Below are 13951 nucleotides of genomic sequence, written 5' to 3' on the forward strand. Positions count from 1 at the left end.
AGAGAGAGGCTGCACTCCCAGCAGATGTCCCCATCTCTAAAACTGCCTTGTATTCTCGCCTTGGGACTTCTGAGTCGGAGAAACCTCCAGCCCTTCTTTATCAGCAGTCAGATTTAGATGCTTCACTGCGAATCGCTAGAGAAGAGGTATTTACAGTGTGGGATTTGGAGAAGGGACCCCTTTGATTGCCCTTTAGAAGTCTCATTAACAATCTGGTTCCCATGACTTATAAACAAAGGCTGCCTTAGCCAAGACCACCTCATCTCTGACAATTCCGTTTTTACTTTGGGTACCATGGGCAGAGGGATGGATGAGGAAGCAAGGTTTTGATGGTCTTAGATACAATCACTGTGAAATGGGATTTAACTGGATTTGTGACTAAAAATATTCCTGGTCTCCCTTCTCTGTGATCAGATGTAGCCCAATATAAACTAGATATGTCATACTAGCTATATAAACTACTCATTCTCTGTGTCTCACCTGTGTTCCCCAGTCACAAGTGCAGCTTGGTTGGAATAAACTATTTCTCTCAAGAGAGGTTTAACTGGATTGCTTTTTTGTTTCTATAATCATTATTTGGGTCTAAACTAACGTATTTAATATTTCCTCCTCCAATGCTAGATTATCACCAAGGAAAGAGAGGTCTCAGAATGGAAAGACAAGTATGAAGAAAGTAGACGAGAAGTGATGGAAATGAGGTCAGTGATTAAGTCCGAGAGCCAGAATTGAAAGATATGTCTTCTTGTTGCCCTGAAAATTCTTGTGGTAGGAGTAACCATTTGAGGCAGCTTGGAATAGTGGATAGAGGGCTGGCCTCAGAATCAGGAAGACCTGAATTCAAATCCTGCCTGTGCCACATGCTAGCTGTGTGACAATGGGCAAGCACTTAACTTCTCAGTGCACCAGACAACTCTCTTTAAGACTGTAAGTTACAGGCGAGTTGTTCTTCTGTATCAGTGGAAGGCGTTTCCACACTGGAAGTTTTCCACACTGATGAAATCACAAAGCTGGAACCACTCTAAAAAGTGAGTAATCCTTATACAGTATATGTGTCATAGATGGCTTCTTTTATTTCTACTGAGAATATTACATGAATTATTTTTAGAAAAAATCTTATGTGCAAAATTCATTGTCTTTTTCTTTTGGGATTAGAATTAGCTTGTTTGTTTTGTTCAAACATGTGGTTTCTCAGTGTAGGGAACCCTCAGTGAGAAAATTCCCTCCATTAATACAGATCACAACTGTTTTGCAATTTATAATCATGGAGACTCATCAGAAGCAATGAGAGGGTCACCCAGTCAGCATGTGTCTAAGATGGGATTTGAATCCAGATCATTCTGATTCTTGGGCTCTTCCTCTATTCGGTATTCTATATGGCTTCTGTGGTATATATGGAATCTGTTCACATTAAGGCTTTTCAAAGTAAAACTGTTAAATTAAGTTCACTTTAAACCTCAACCCCTAAATCAACACATTATTTGAACAAACAAGGCAGCTAACATGGATTGTTTTCTTTCTCTTATATGCATTAGGTAGCAAAAGTATCTCTTTTATATGAAGTGTTTTGTTCATTGCATTGTTTTTGTATTTTACAGATTTTTTTCAATGAATTGCTTTCTTTTTTCATATCTATTTTGTAAGGAGTTAGATGCTTTTTCCATTCTTCAGATAATTTCTGGTTTTCCTTTTCCATAGGCTATTGCAAAGACCTCATTTTCTTTTCCATTTTTCTTCTAACTCTCTTGTAAAATCCTTTTTGAATTCTTCCAAGAGAGCCTTGTGAAATGGGAACCAACTCATATCAATCTTTGGGGTTTCATCTGGACCTGACTTGCCTTTAGGATCCTCAGGATTTGAGATCTGTTCTCTTTCACCATAGAAGTTGCCTATGATCAGAGCTTATTTTTGCTTTTTTGCTCATTTTTTGAAGGGTAAAGATCTACTCTTAAAGCAAAGGAGTGACAGCAGCTTTACTTTGCTCTGGGGTAGTTCTTCTGACTGACTTTGGTTCTGGGTAAGCATGGCTGATCCTGAATTCTTTCTGACCTCAGAGGCTCACAATTTGCCTTTTATATTGACTTTTGGATTGTTGTACAGCAAATCTGCTAAACCACCTGTTTGCCACCAGGACAGAGTGTAGCCTAAGAGCCTCACAGCAAATTTTCCAGGGTGTGGACCCCACAACGCCCTGGCTTCTACCCCAGCTCTTTAGAGCCTCTCCCCGTCTGATTGAAACAGACCTGTTCTGAAGTTCTTCTAAAGCATCTTCTTCTGGAAATTTGTCACTCCAAATATCTGTGGGTTCCGTCACTCCAAAACCAGTGTAGAGGCTTAATCTGCTGTTAATTTGAGAACAGCTAGGAGGAGGTTACAGAAAGCCATGTCTGTTCTCTGCCATCTTGGCTCCACCTTCGCAAAAGTATCTCTTTTTCTCTCCTATTGACGACTTTTGTCTTCTGATTGCCTCTTTCTGGCCACATCTGATATTACAAATGTCTGTTTTTAATACACGGCCTGATCTTTTGTAGTGTAACTTCTCCCATCCCTCATGGTGGGTCACAGAATGGTCACAGAAATTTGAAAAAGCAGCTATCCAAGATGCTGTGAGAAGTCCCAGTGGCTCATTTCTCCTTTTCAACCATAGGCCTCAGACCTACATCTGAGTTATTTATTAGTGGTGGGCAGGCTGATGATTCCTGGTCAAGTCAATGGAAATCGGTATCCTATTATTTATGTTTGGGTACTGCCTCCACCCCCTACCTTTTCAACTCCTAAATGAAGAATATTTTTAAAAGCTAGAGCTGCCTTTTAGACTTACTTGGTCTAGCTTTTGTTTCAGTATTTCTTAGCAATATTGATATTTGTTCTTTCCTTTTCCTCCTTAACTTTTTGCCTATGATGCTCTTTCCTAAAAAGTGCTGGGCTTTTTTTTTTTTTTAGATTGTGCTGATTTTTTAAAAAGAAAGTTTTATGATTCTGAAGAAGTCCAAGCCAAAAACAAAATCCTGGGAAAATCCAAGAATGTGCCTGGATTATTTTGTAGAATGGATTGAGCTCAGTAATTAGTTCATTCTTAATAGCATAGAAGAAACTGGTTTCATCTCATTGATGTAGGAAAGTTTAGAACAGGAATGGATCAACTACTTGAACTATATATAATCACTTTATAGTATCTTATTTTCAAGAAGAAAAACTCAAGATATGTGGTCAGAAAAGACCTTGAAGGATGACTGTTACAATGAATGCTAGGAGCAAAAGAATTAGCTTGAAAAGATATGTCTTTTGCTCTTAGAAAATAATACAAAATGTGTTTGTGGGGTTTAAATTCGATTGGTAAGCCGAAATATAATAATGGAATGACTTTCCTGTGATGGGTTTTGCATAAAATGAGAAATGTGGCTATTAGAAAAACTGAATGGCATAGAAGAAAGAAATTTTGTTTTGGAGTCAGAAGACCTGGAAAATCTTATTAATGATTTGAGCCCTGAGAGTTTTTGTTTGTTTATTTTTGTTATTATTGTTTGTTTAGTTAAATGGAAATAATACAATTTGTATTATGTATTCTAGGACTGCAATGAGAATTATAGAATATAATTGAATGTATATCATAACCATAATGCAATAGTTTATTGTGACATAATGATGATGGTTCTCTTTCTTACAAGAATAAGAAATTTTAGTTTAAGTTTATTATTAGGAAGTAACCTAGCAATAATTGTGAAATTGTTACATGGTCAATATCAATGAATAGAATATGTGTGTGGGAAACCCAGGGAGTAACTCAGGAAATGCAAGTAGTTTAACTTGATTGTAGTAGACATAGGCTGTCATTAAACAGAGAAATGGGAGATGAGTTTAAGGCGGTAGGAAGGGGCCAGATCATACTGGAAATGAAATGCCAAATTAAGAAGTGTGAATTCCTTTGAAGATAATATGGAGCCCCTGAAATTTTCTGGAATGAGTGGATGGATGAACGTTTAGAATTTTTATGAAAGTTTATGATTTTATGAAAGTTAGCACAATCAGAGAAATGTAAACACCACTTTATTGAATGATATTTCTATAAGTTGCTTCCTTGTTAGAGATATTAGCTCAAGTCTTAGCCATAAATATTCATTATCAGTACTATGATTACCTAACACTTCTTAGCCTCATGAAATAAAATCATTTGTCATGAAGAATCAGGAGGACCCCTGGAAAACATGTATACTAATCTAATTTCTCTTACAGGAAAATAGTGGCAGAGTATGAAAAGACCATCGCTCAAATGATAGGTAGGTGATAACTTTCTAATGGGTATCACCCTCATATCCTGATTTTTTAAAAGCTTTGTGGGGAAATATGTCTGAAGATTATCAATCATCAAGCTCCAAACTTCAATAAAAGAACTAAGGATACAATAAGCCTCTCACATTCTAGTTTCTATCCCACCAAATGATATCTACTATAGAAAATATGCTTACCTCAAAGAAATAACTGATTTAGAAAATCCACTTTGATATGCAGACATCATTGAAGTACCTTTTTATACAACCTATAGCGTATGAATGCAAAATTAATTGTTTTCTTGAAATAATGGTCTCATCTTTATGACTACTGTTTAATCCAGCTAAACTACCCGATCAGGAATAGATTTGTGCCAGTATTCTAAGATCTATATACCCTCTTTGTTCATAAGAGAGAACAGATTTAGTTTGCAGTAGATCACATTCATTCCAGGCAATCTTTAAAGAGACATACTGGCCAGATCTATTTTATTCTAGTTAGAAGTCTTAAGAAAAGACCCAATTCACACTTTCAGAGTTTAGTCTCAATCCTTCACCATAAAGCTTAGCTCCAATCAAGTGGTGTTCTGGAGAAGTCTTAGCATCATTTCCTCACCAAGTAAAATCTTTGTGTGAATACAGTAATATCTGGACAAATTGTATTGCAAATTAATTGAAAACAAAGCAGGAAAGTTATTTCACTTAATTTCCTCTTATTGAAAATCTTCTTACTATAATTTATGCCGCCTTCTTTAGTAAATATAGTATCATAAACAAGGCAAATTTTGGGTGATTAAACATTTTTTCAGGACACCTGATCACCATTTAATGTTAATTATTACTATTGTACATATAACAGATTTAGCATAAAGCACAAAAAGATACGTTTTCGCCTAAATCAATGCTATTAGATATTTTCTTGTTATTGGTCTCCTCCTGAGAAAGGGGAGTGTGAAGATGTGGAACTGATTAATTGAAGGATTATGTTGCTGCATTCCAATTAGTGAAGGTTTTACTGTGTGATGACATGATGAAAAGTTGCCTTTGGTGAACTTTCTAAATAATAATTGCAAAAATCTCACCCAACCTAAGATTAATATAATAATAGCTTTGGCATCTGAGAAGAAGGCACTAGTTTTACCATTTGCCATTCTGATGAGCCAATTTAAAACAGGGGGCCCATTCCCTTCAATGACTTTGAGACGGGAAAATAGCTAAATGTGCCCCGTGTTCTGTATTTGTGCTAATTTATTATTTATTATCCTAACAATTTATGATAGCAAATGGAGCTTCATCCTTTCTTGAGTTAAATGTTAGTGAAAGTGGTAATATAGAAGGTTAGTGTCCTCTATTATCTAGTGTTTGACAACTTACTAAAGCCCAAAGGTCTTCTGATAAAACCTTTTGATGTGAGAACATCAGTAAAACACATTATCATTTATCTCTTCACATCTGAGTAATAGCTTTTTAGTATTGCTTTTAGTGTGGATTATAAGCAAATATTGAAATAAAGGGGGAGTTTCTGCTTGTTAATGAAATTCTGCCCAAAGGCACCTTTTGTTTCTACAGCTGTTTTTTTTTTTTTTTAATAAGCTTCTTGCTTGCTTCTTTACCCTTCCCCTACACACACACACACACACACACACACACACACACACACACACACACACACACACACACACACACACAGAGAGAGAGAGAGAGAGAGAGAGAGAGAGAGAGAGAGAGAGAGAGAGAGAGAAAGAGAGAGAGAGAGAGAGAGAGAGAATAAAACAAATAAAAAAGAAAATGAGACAAACGTTCTGATTTGTGGCCTGCCCTAGTTGATATAAAAGATATTTCTCATTCTGCTGCCTTCTTTACAGGATAATGCCCTGAGATATTTTATCCAGCCAACGAGTATCTCTCTCTTTCCCTCTCCATTCAGTCTCATGAAATATATACAGATCTAGGCAAAAACAATGAATTATAATTAGCTTTTCTAAAGAATCAGAATTTTTCATAATAGTTTTAAGTCTCCTTTCATTCTTCACTGATACCAGAGTTTATAAATGTATCACCTGAAGATCTATATTACCAGGCAACATGGAGACAGTATTACTTAGATAAATCTATGATAATTTGTAGACATTTTCAAATCTTTCTCCCAACGTCTGGTGCTCTGATTTCTTTCCTCCACTCAGTCTGGTTTTCTTAAGATTTCTGCTTGTCTTTTGGAAGTATTGGTCCCTTTGAAAAAAAATTCCATTGTGTGTTCCACCCTCCATTCCTGAACTTTTATTCATGCACATCCATCTGCTTTTTCACTTTTCACAACTTTTATAAAAAAATCAGAAACATAGAAACATCGATCATGCAGATAATTGATTAAAGGTCACTTTTGCATTTAGAGCTCTTTTTGGAACAATGGTTCATTTCATTTAATTGAAAATTGAAACAGACTTGATAACAAGGCTGTTTTCTAGGGATCTCTAAGCATTGCATGAATTTCTGTATAGAAAAAAAATTTCACTTTATGAAGATTTCATGCCTCTGTTTCTGTTTTCATCCATCTATCCTACAAATATCTTGCATGTTTCTGTTTCTATTTTCATCCATCTCTGACATTTCTATCTTATAGGCATTTTGCATGACTAACAATTGATGCTGAAGGAAAGCTTGGAGGCACAAAGTGTTTTATACATCAGGGTTCAGGACTATAATAAAACTTGTTCAAAATAAAGCCAGTTTTCTTAGGCAGATAGAACCCTTTGTGGTTATAACCAATGCTTCTATCTGTCTTTACCAAACCCTTTGTGTTCCCAGATGCTGCATGTATTGACAGAGTTCTTTTGCATCCTCATTTCAATTTCTACCATTTTCAATTTCCACCAGAATTTGTTGTAAGTGTTAACACTTCTTAAGCCTATATATTAACAATGCAGGATTAAAAAGAAAAACTTCTGTGCTTTCTGCATTACAGGTTGTTTCGCTGCTTTTTTTCTGCTTTCCTAACAATTTCCCTGATTATCTGTTTTGCTTTCGTTTTTGTTGCTTCTTGCTATTTGCTTGCAAAACAAAAAAGGCAAGCCTGGTAAGTAACGCTTCTCCCCCTCTGCATTAAGCATTAATCTTGTCTGGCTGTCTTTGCTTTTATTTTGTGTACTTACTACATTCCCTGAAACTTTTGATAAGCATTTAACTCCATTACCAGAGCTAATGTATACCTTTATATAATTTTTATAAACATTTAATTCCATCACTGGGGCTCTTGTATAGCTAAAAATGAAACAAATAGGAATCTTAGTTGACCTGTCCCTTCTAGAACCTCTCTGACTTAAGGGCCAATTTTCTGACTTAAAAATATAGTCACAAACATGGGCTTATATTTGTGAATAATTACATCTTCAGCATCATGAGAACAGAAAATTCTATTTTAGAATTGAGGCTGGAATGATATTAGGCAAAGGTTGTAAAACTAAGTCCAACACAAGAGTTTTAAAAATGTTATTTTGATAAATTTTAAAACAGAATGAAATTTAATTAAAGCCAAAGTGGACTTATAAATGTATATACTATATATGTTTTGGTATCTAGGGAAGAAAAATGTGAAACTAACTTGGAGGGGAAAGCAATTTGACCTTTGTAGCAACTCCAAATATACTTTTATTTATTGTGGCTCTTAATAAAACTTTAAAGAGTTAGTAGGGGATTCTAAATCACTCTTTTTTTTGTCTCATCAGAGGTGGATCTCTTTATTTCATAGCATACTAGAACTTTGCAATATGGGATATGTGTGCTAAGGAATTATGGTATAACAGTTGTAACAAGGTTCCTCTAGGATTTCTGGTAATGAATTTGTCTCAAACTTGTAACATTTAACAATTGGAAGAAGCCTAGAGAGAATGTAGTTCAACTCTCTAAAAATGATGAGGAAACTGGTCCATCATGACAAAATGACCTACCTAGGTTCACATAGGCTAGAAAGTAGCAGAGATGGATGAAAAGTCAGGTTTCCTGGCCTTCAGTCTGCTCATCTTTCCACTGTAAGACATTGTCTTCACTTCTTAAATAGAAAAAAAAATTATACTGAATTCTAAGATTCAAACAAGCTCCAGCATCTCCTGAATATAGAAAAATGAATTGCATCAATTAGGGGACTGGGTTTCTTTAAATATGGGAATTTAAAACATCGTCAAATGCTTTTCTAATTCATAGCAAGAAAAAAAAAGACATCTTGACATCAGCCCTTGAATTTAGTTTAATGTAAAACTAATTACCACCTCTGTAAAATGAACTCTTTCTAGTCACAACCAAGGCTTGTATGGACCTTTCCACTGTAGCCAAGTTTTGACTTTACTGTACCTCAACACCTAGTTTGACATGGGACTTTGGGGATATCACAGTTTTCACAATGGAGCCCCAAGTGGACAATTTCACATATAGCTGCTTTTTCCCTTTTCTTGAGTCATTTTGTCAAAGAAAAGACTAACTCAAGAAATTAAAATTCTGTGAAAAAAATAAATATTCCCAAGTGGAAAGGACACAGCAGAATTTCAATTTAATAGTTGTAAAATGATATGAGCTTATGGGGCTTTAGTCCTGATAAAAAGACAAGTATAATTTCCTGAATGGACTCTTGTCTAAAAATAGTCCCAGGAAGCAGTGGTTGACAGGAACATAAAAGTTTGTTGGCATGGAAGGACCAAAGACAGATGAATTTATCCAAGATCGTCTCTTCTGGTTTCCTTCATTTGAAGCAATCTCTCACGTCTAGACTAAGAAGCCATTTTAGAGCACTATTCCAAGAAAGCCATGTTTAGGTTTATCATAAATAGCCCAAAGCTTATGGGCTTCTGTAGGGATTCTGACTCTGGAAAGAGCACACAATTTCTTCTCCCTCCTCATTTATTTCCTTTTCATCTAGGTGGTGATAGAACTTCTTGCACACTACAGTATAAGGGGACTTTGATCCAAGGGCTGGGTTTTAGCCTAAAATGTAGTAAGGTTTTCATAGAATCAGAGCCTTTAGAAGGCATCTAATTGAACTTCTTCCTGACCAAGAACAACAAATGGTCATCTCTAGTCTCTGCTTGAAGATGTCTAATGTTCATTTTTTTATAACTCTAGTGGTTAAGAGGCTTTTCTTCACCTTGAGCCTGATATGCTGTTTCTCTGAAACTAGTTCTAGCCTTTGAGGCCGAGCAGAAAAAAATTCTAATCCATCTTGTAACTGATAGCCTTTAAAAACTTGAAAACAGCTACTATTTTTACATTGAATCTTTTCTCTTTTAAATATACAACTTCTTTCACCTGATCTTATATGCCATACACACAAATGTGTGTGTGTGTGTGTGTATATATATATATATATATATATATAAAATTCATCATCCTACCTCTCTGTTCTGGTGGCAACCCTGACTTCAAAAATCATATTTCTAGTACCAACCTTTCTCCCAAGTTCAAATAATTGAATCAATACCTTTTCACATAGATGTTAAACTAGCCCTTCGGATTTAACCTGTTGTAAACCAATCTTATAATCTTCTCCCTCCTACCCAAAATTGATCACTATATTGACATCCTTGTTTTAGACAAATAATGATATCATTTATCTAACCATTTGTCTTTAACACCTTGATGTTAATTTTGGCTTTTGCAATATGTCCAGTCAACTTCCAATATGTCCCCTAAATTATCCATTTTTATTGGCTCTATATCTTGAGTTCCAAGAAAATCAGATTTTGAAAAGTGAAAGGAGTATTATTAGATATATAATTCGACCCATACATAAAATCCCCTATCTTATAGCCACAAATGATCATCTGGCCTCTATAAAGGAAAACAAATTTAATCTTTCTTATATAGGATAGCCCTTCACATTCCCACTGAGTCTTTTGGTCTTTCCAGACCAAATAATCTCAATGTTCAACCAGCTTTCATAACCAATCCTCATGATATCATCAACTCAAAAGCCTTCACCATCCTTGTTGCCTTCTCTTCTTTCCTCTTTAGCCCTTCCTTCATATGGTTGCCAGACTGATCTTCCTTACCCATGATCTTCAGTGGCTCGCTGCTGCTTTCCTTTTTTCTTGATATTAGAGGCTTTCTTCAAACTGTCAGGAAGTCTGTTCAGACTTACTTCCCACCACTCCTTGACTTATCCACCAGACCCGACTATGTCACCCGAGGATGCTCTGTGTTATGTAACTTCTGTGCCTTTGCTCATATTGTTCACTATGCGTAGAATTCCCCCCTCTGCCCTCCCATAGCTACCTTTTAAAATCCTATCCATTCTTTAAAGCTGAACTCTCAAATACCATCTCACCCATGAAGCTTTTCCTGATCCTCCCCAAGCAATAACTCCCTTTCTAAGAAGCACGTGATAAACGGTTCTTTACCTATGTATCCTTATCATCGTAGTATGGTTCTTTGTGTATGTCTTGAACCTCTTGTTTTAGATTCATAGCTCTGTCACAGCAGACTGACTTACCTCACCTTACTGTCTCCCATAGGGCTTATCCTAAGTGCTTAATATATACTTAAAGTTGATTTTAAAAAAAGTTACCAAGTTTCCACTTCACATCAGGCCCAATATTCAGTTGGAGAGCATGCCTTTATTTTTCCATTTCAAAGGGAGAACGCAGGTAGCTTTTAGAAAGTCATTCTATCTCAAAGGATACAGTAACAGCATATTGTTCATTAGGCTCAGTTACATGCAGCAAGACTATGAGTGAGGCAATGCATAAGCCTAGGCTCAATTCTTTGGCTGTTTCTGTTTTTGAACCAGAGGATGAACAGAGAGAAAAGTCGGTCTCCCATCATACTGTCCAGCAGCTGATTGTGGAGAAGGAGCAAGCCTTGGCTGACCTCAACTCGGTGGAAAAATCTTTGGCCGATCTTTTTAGGAGATATGAAAAAATGAAAGAGGTCCTGGAGGGCTTCCGCAAGGTATGTTTCAGGAATTGGTCCTTGTAGCGCTTAGCATTATTTGTTCAGTGAACAGATGCTGAGTTCTCCTTACCTCAGTCCCATTTTCTAGTGGACTTGGGGAATTGTGTAAGAATATGCTCACAAGGGGCAGCTAGGGGGCGCAGTGGATAGAGCACCAGCCCTGAAGTCAGGAGGACCTGAGTTCAAATGTGATCTCAGACACTTAACACATCCTAGCTGTGTGACCCTGGGCAAGTCACTTAACCCCAATTGTGGAAAAACAGCAAATAGAACCAGTGTCATGATCATAATATAAGTGGAAAAAAAAAGAATATGCTCACAGAATATAGGTTCATCGATTTAGAGACCTTTCGTTTGACATCAAGGATACAGAGGGGTTCAATAAATCTCCTAAGACTGTGTGTGGTTGTTACGCATCTGAGGCGAGAATCAAAACCAGGTCTTCTGACTTTAAGTGCAACTCTGTCCACTCTGCCACACTGCCTTTTGTGTCCTGAGCTGATGCTCCTCTTCAGTCAGGAGAAGTCTTGGTTTGAATTCTGTCCCCAACACCCACTAGTTGTGGGTGAGCCTCAGTTTCTCTCCCATGAAATAAGGGATACAAATACTGATAGTAACTTTCTCACAGGACTGCATGAGACTCCAATGAGACAATGTACTTAAAACATTTGCTATCTTTAGCTATGTACATCTAGTTCTGAACTGGCTATTGGGGACTGTGTGCAGAAAAGATTAAAGTGAAAAGTGTTAGAAATGATCGTGTTGGGAAAAATAATGAGTTACTAGTTGCTTTAGGGAAATAATTTTGAAAAAACAGTCAAATGTGGGTTAAAATTAGCCACGGAACTGTGGAGTCAAGTGGTTTTGTTTCTGCTGGGAGAGTGAGGTCTTCAAGTTACTCTTCATGCTAGTGGAGCTCTTTCTGCCTCTGGGATCTGATGTTATTTTCCTTCCTTATGTTAGAATGAAGAAGTGCTAAAGAAATGTGCACAGGAGTATCTGTCCCGTGTGAAAAAAGAGGAACAGAGGTACCAGGCACTTAAAGTACATGCAGAGGAAAAACTGGACAGGTAAATTTCTTTTCAGCATGTTATCCTTCATTTTTCACTCTCTCTCAACCTCCCTATATCCAGTCAGTGGCCAGGTCCTGTTGTTTGTTCTCTTGAACCATTTCTGTCTGTCTCTCTCTCTGTGTGTCTTTCTCTGTCTCTCTGTCTCTGTCTCTGTCTCTGTCTCTGTCTCTGTCTCTCTCTCTCTCTCTCTCTCTGTCTTTCTCTGTCTGTCTCTGTCTGTCTCTGTCTCTCTGTGTGTGTCTCTCTGTGTCTCTCTGTCTCTCTGTGTCTCTCTCTGTGTCTCTTTGTCTGTCTCTGTCTCTCTGTCTCTCTCTCTCTGTCTTTCTCTGTCTCTCCTCTCTCTCTCTCTCTGTCTCTCTCTCTGTTTCTCTCTCTCTCTGTCTCTGTCTCTCTCCCTCTTTCTCTCTCTTTCTCTGTCTCTCTCTCTGAATTTTCCTCTATTTCTCTTTGTATCTCTCTCTTGTTCCCTCTCTCTCTCCTTTAGTTTTAATAATGAGAAATTGTAAACAAACTATATATCCAATCACCAGAAAATGGCTGGATAAATGTAGTACTATTGTCCTATTAAAATATATAATGTAAATATTTTTAAAAGCACTTATACACAGTCATGTAAAGTAAACAATTAACTGAGGAGAGGAAAGAAAGGTTTTGACTCCCTTTATGACATAGTTGATCTGCATGGACCATATCTGACCCAATATGGTTATTTTTATATTGAGATCATAGATGTGATATTTGTTAAACCTAATGCAATTGTGGATTTTAGCAAAACCAGTTTCAATGAAGGTAACTGAGTCACAAATATATGTGCCTTCTTTAAGAACTGTCTCTTGAGTATGCCCCTTTCTCTCCCTGACACTATCACCAGCCTGGTGCACAGATTCTCCTCACCTGGTGGGTCTCCCTGTTTCAAGTCTTCCCACTTCAATCTCTTCCATTTAGCTGTCATATAGATCTTCCTAAAACATAGGTCTGACCATCTAATTTTCCAATTTAATCATCTTCAGTGACTCCCTATCACTGAAATATAAATCAAATATAAATTCTCTGTTTGGCTTTCAAAGCCCTTTACAACCTTTCCATTCCGCTTATCGCTTCTTCTTTGTGATACTGGCTTCCTTGCTGCTGTCCCACAAGAAGTTCCAAGTCCTGAATCTCAGTATTTTCATGATCTATTTCTCAGACCTAAAACATTCTCCCTTTTTATCTCTACCTCTGAGCTTCCCTCGTTTCCTGCAAATCTGAGCCAAAGTCACAAATTCTGACTTTCTTCATGTTAATCTTTAAACCTTTCCTCTGAGATTCTTTCCAATTTATCATATACATATATATATATATATATATATATATATATAGTTTGTATATTGTCTCCATCATTACACTGTGATTGTCTTGAGAAGGGAGATGATTTTTTTGTACAGTGCCTATCAAAAGTAAGTGGTAAATAAAAAATAATTGACTTTTGAATTTTTATAAAAAATATCGAAATCCTTTATAGTATAGATTTGCCAACTTATCTACATAAATTTAATAAAACATTCTGTCAAAGTGGTTTTTGCTTTTTTATTTTAAAGATAAAAACTGGTCATTTAATTTTCTTGTGGAAATCCAACAACAATAAATCAACATGACTAATGAAGGCAGCAGGATAGCATTCAGATCCCTGCATGGGCA

At 36.5% G+C, this 13951-nt stretch overlaps 1 protein-coding gene across 5 annotated transcripts in view; it reads left to right on the forward strand.

Annotated features, from left to right (window-relative positions):
- The window catches only part of TACC2 (transforming acidic coiled-coil containing protein 2), a 306311-nt gene that overhangs the window by 287033 nt on the left and 5327 nt on the right, over window positions 1-13951 (forward strand). For all 5 annotated transcript variants that reach the window (XM_074295773.1, XM_074295774.1, XM_074295775.1 and 2 more), the window contains 5 exons: window positions 3-146; window positions 622-698; window positions 4231-4274; window positions 11038-11198; window positions 12165-12271. In XM_074295773.1, coding sequence (XP_074151874.1) covers window positions 3-146; window positions 622-698; window positions 4231-4274; window positions 11038-11198; window positions 12165-12271 — 533 coding nt within the window. The remainder of the gene's footprint in view (window positions 1-2; window positions 147-621; window positions 699-4230; window positions 4275-11037; window positions 11199-12164; window positions 12272-13951) is intronic.

Source organism: Sminthopsis crassicaudata, chromosome 2, assembly GCF_048593235.1.
Source record: "Sminthopsis crassicaudata isolate SCR6 chromosome 2, ASM4859323v1, whole genome shotgun sequence".
Lineage (NCBI taxonomy): Eukaryota > Metazoa > Chordata > Mammalia > Dasyuromorphia > Dasyuridae > Sminthopsis > Sminthopsis crassicaudata.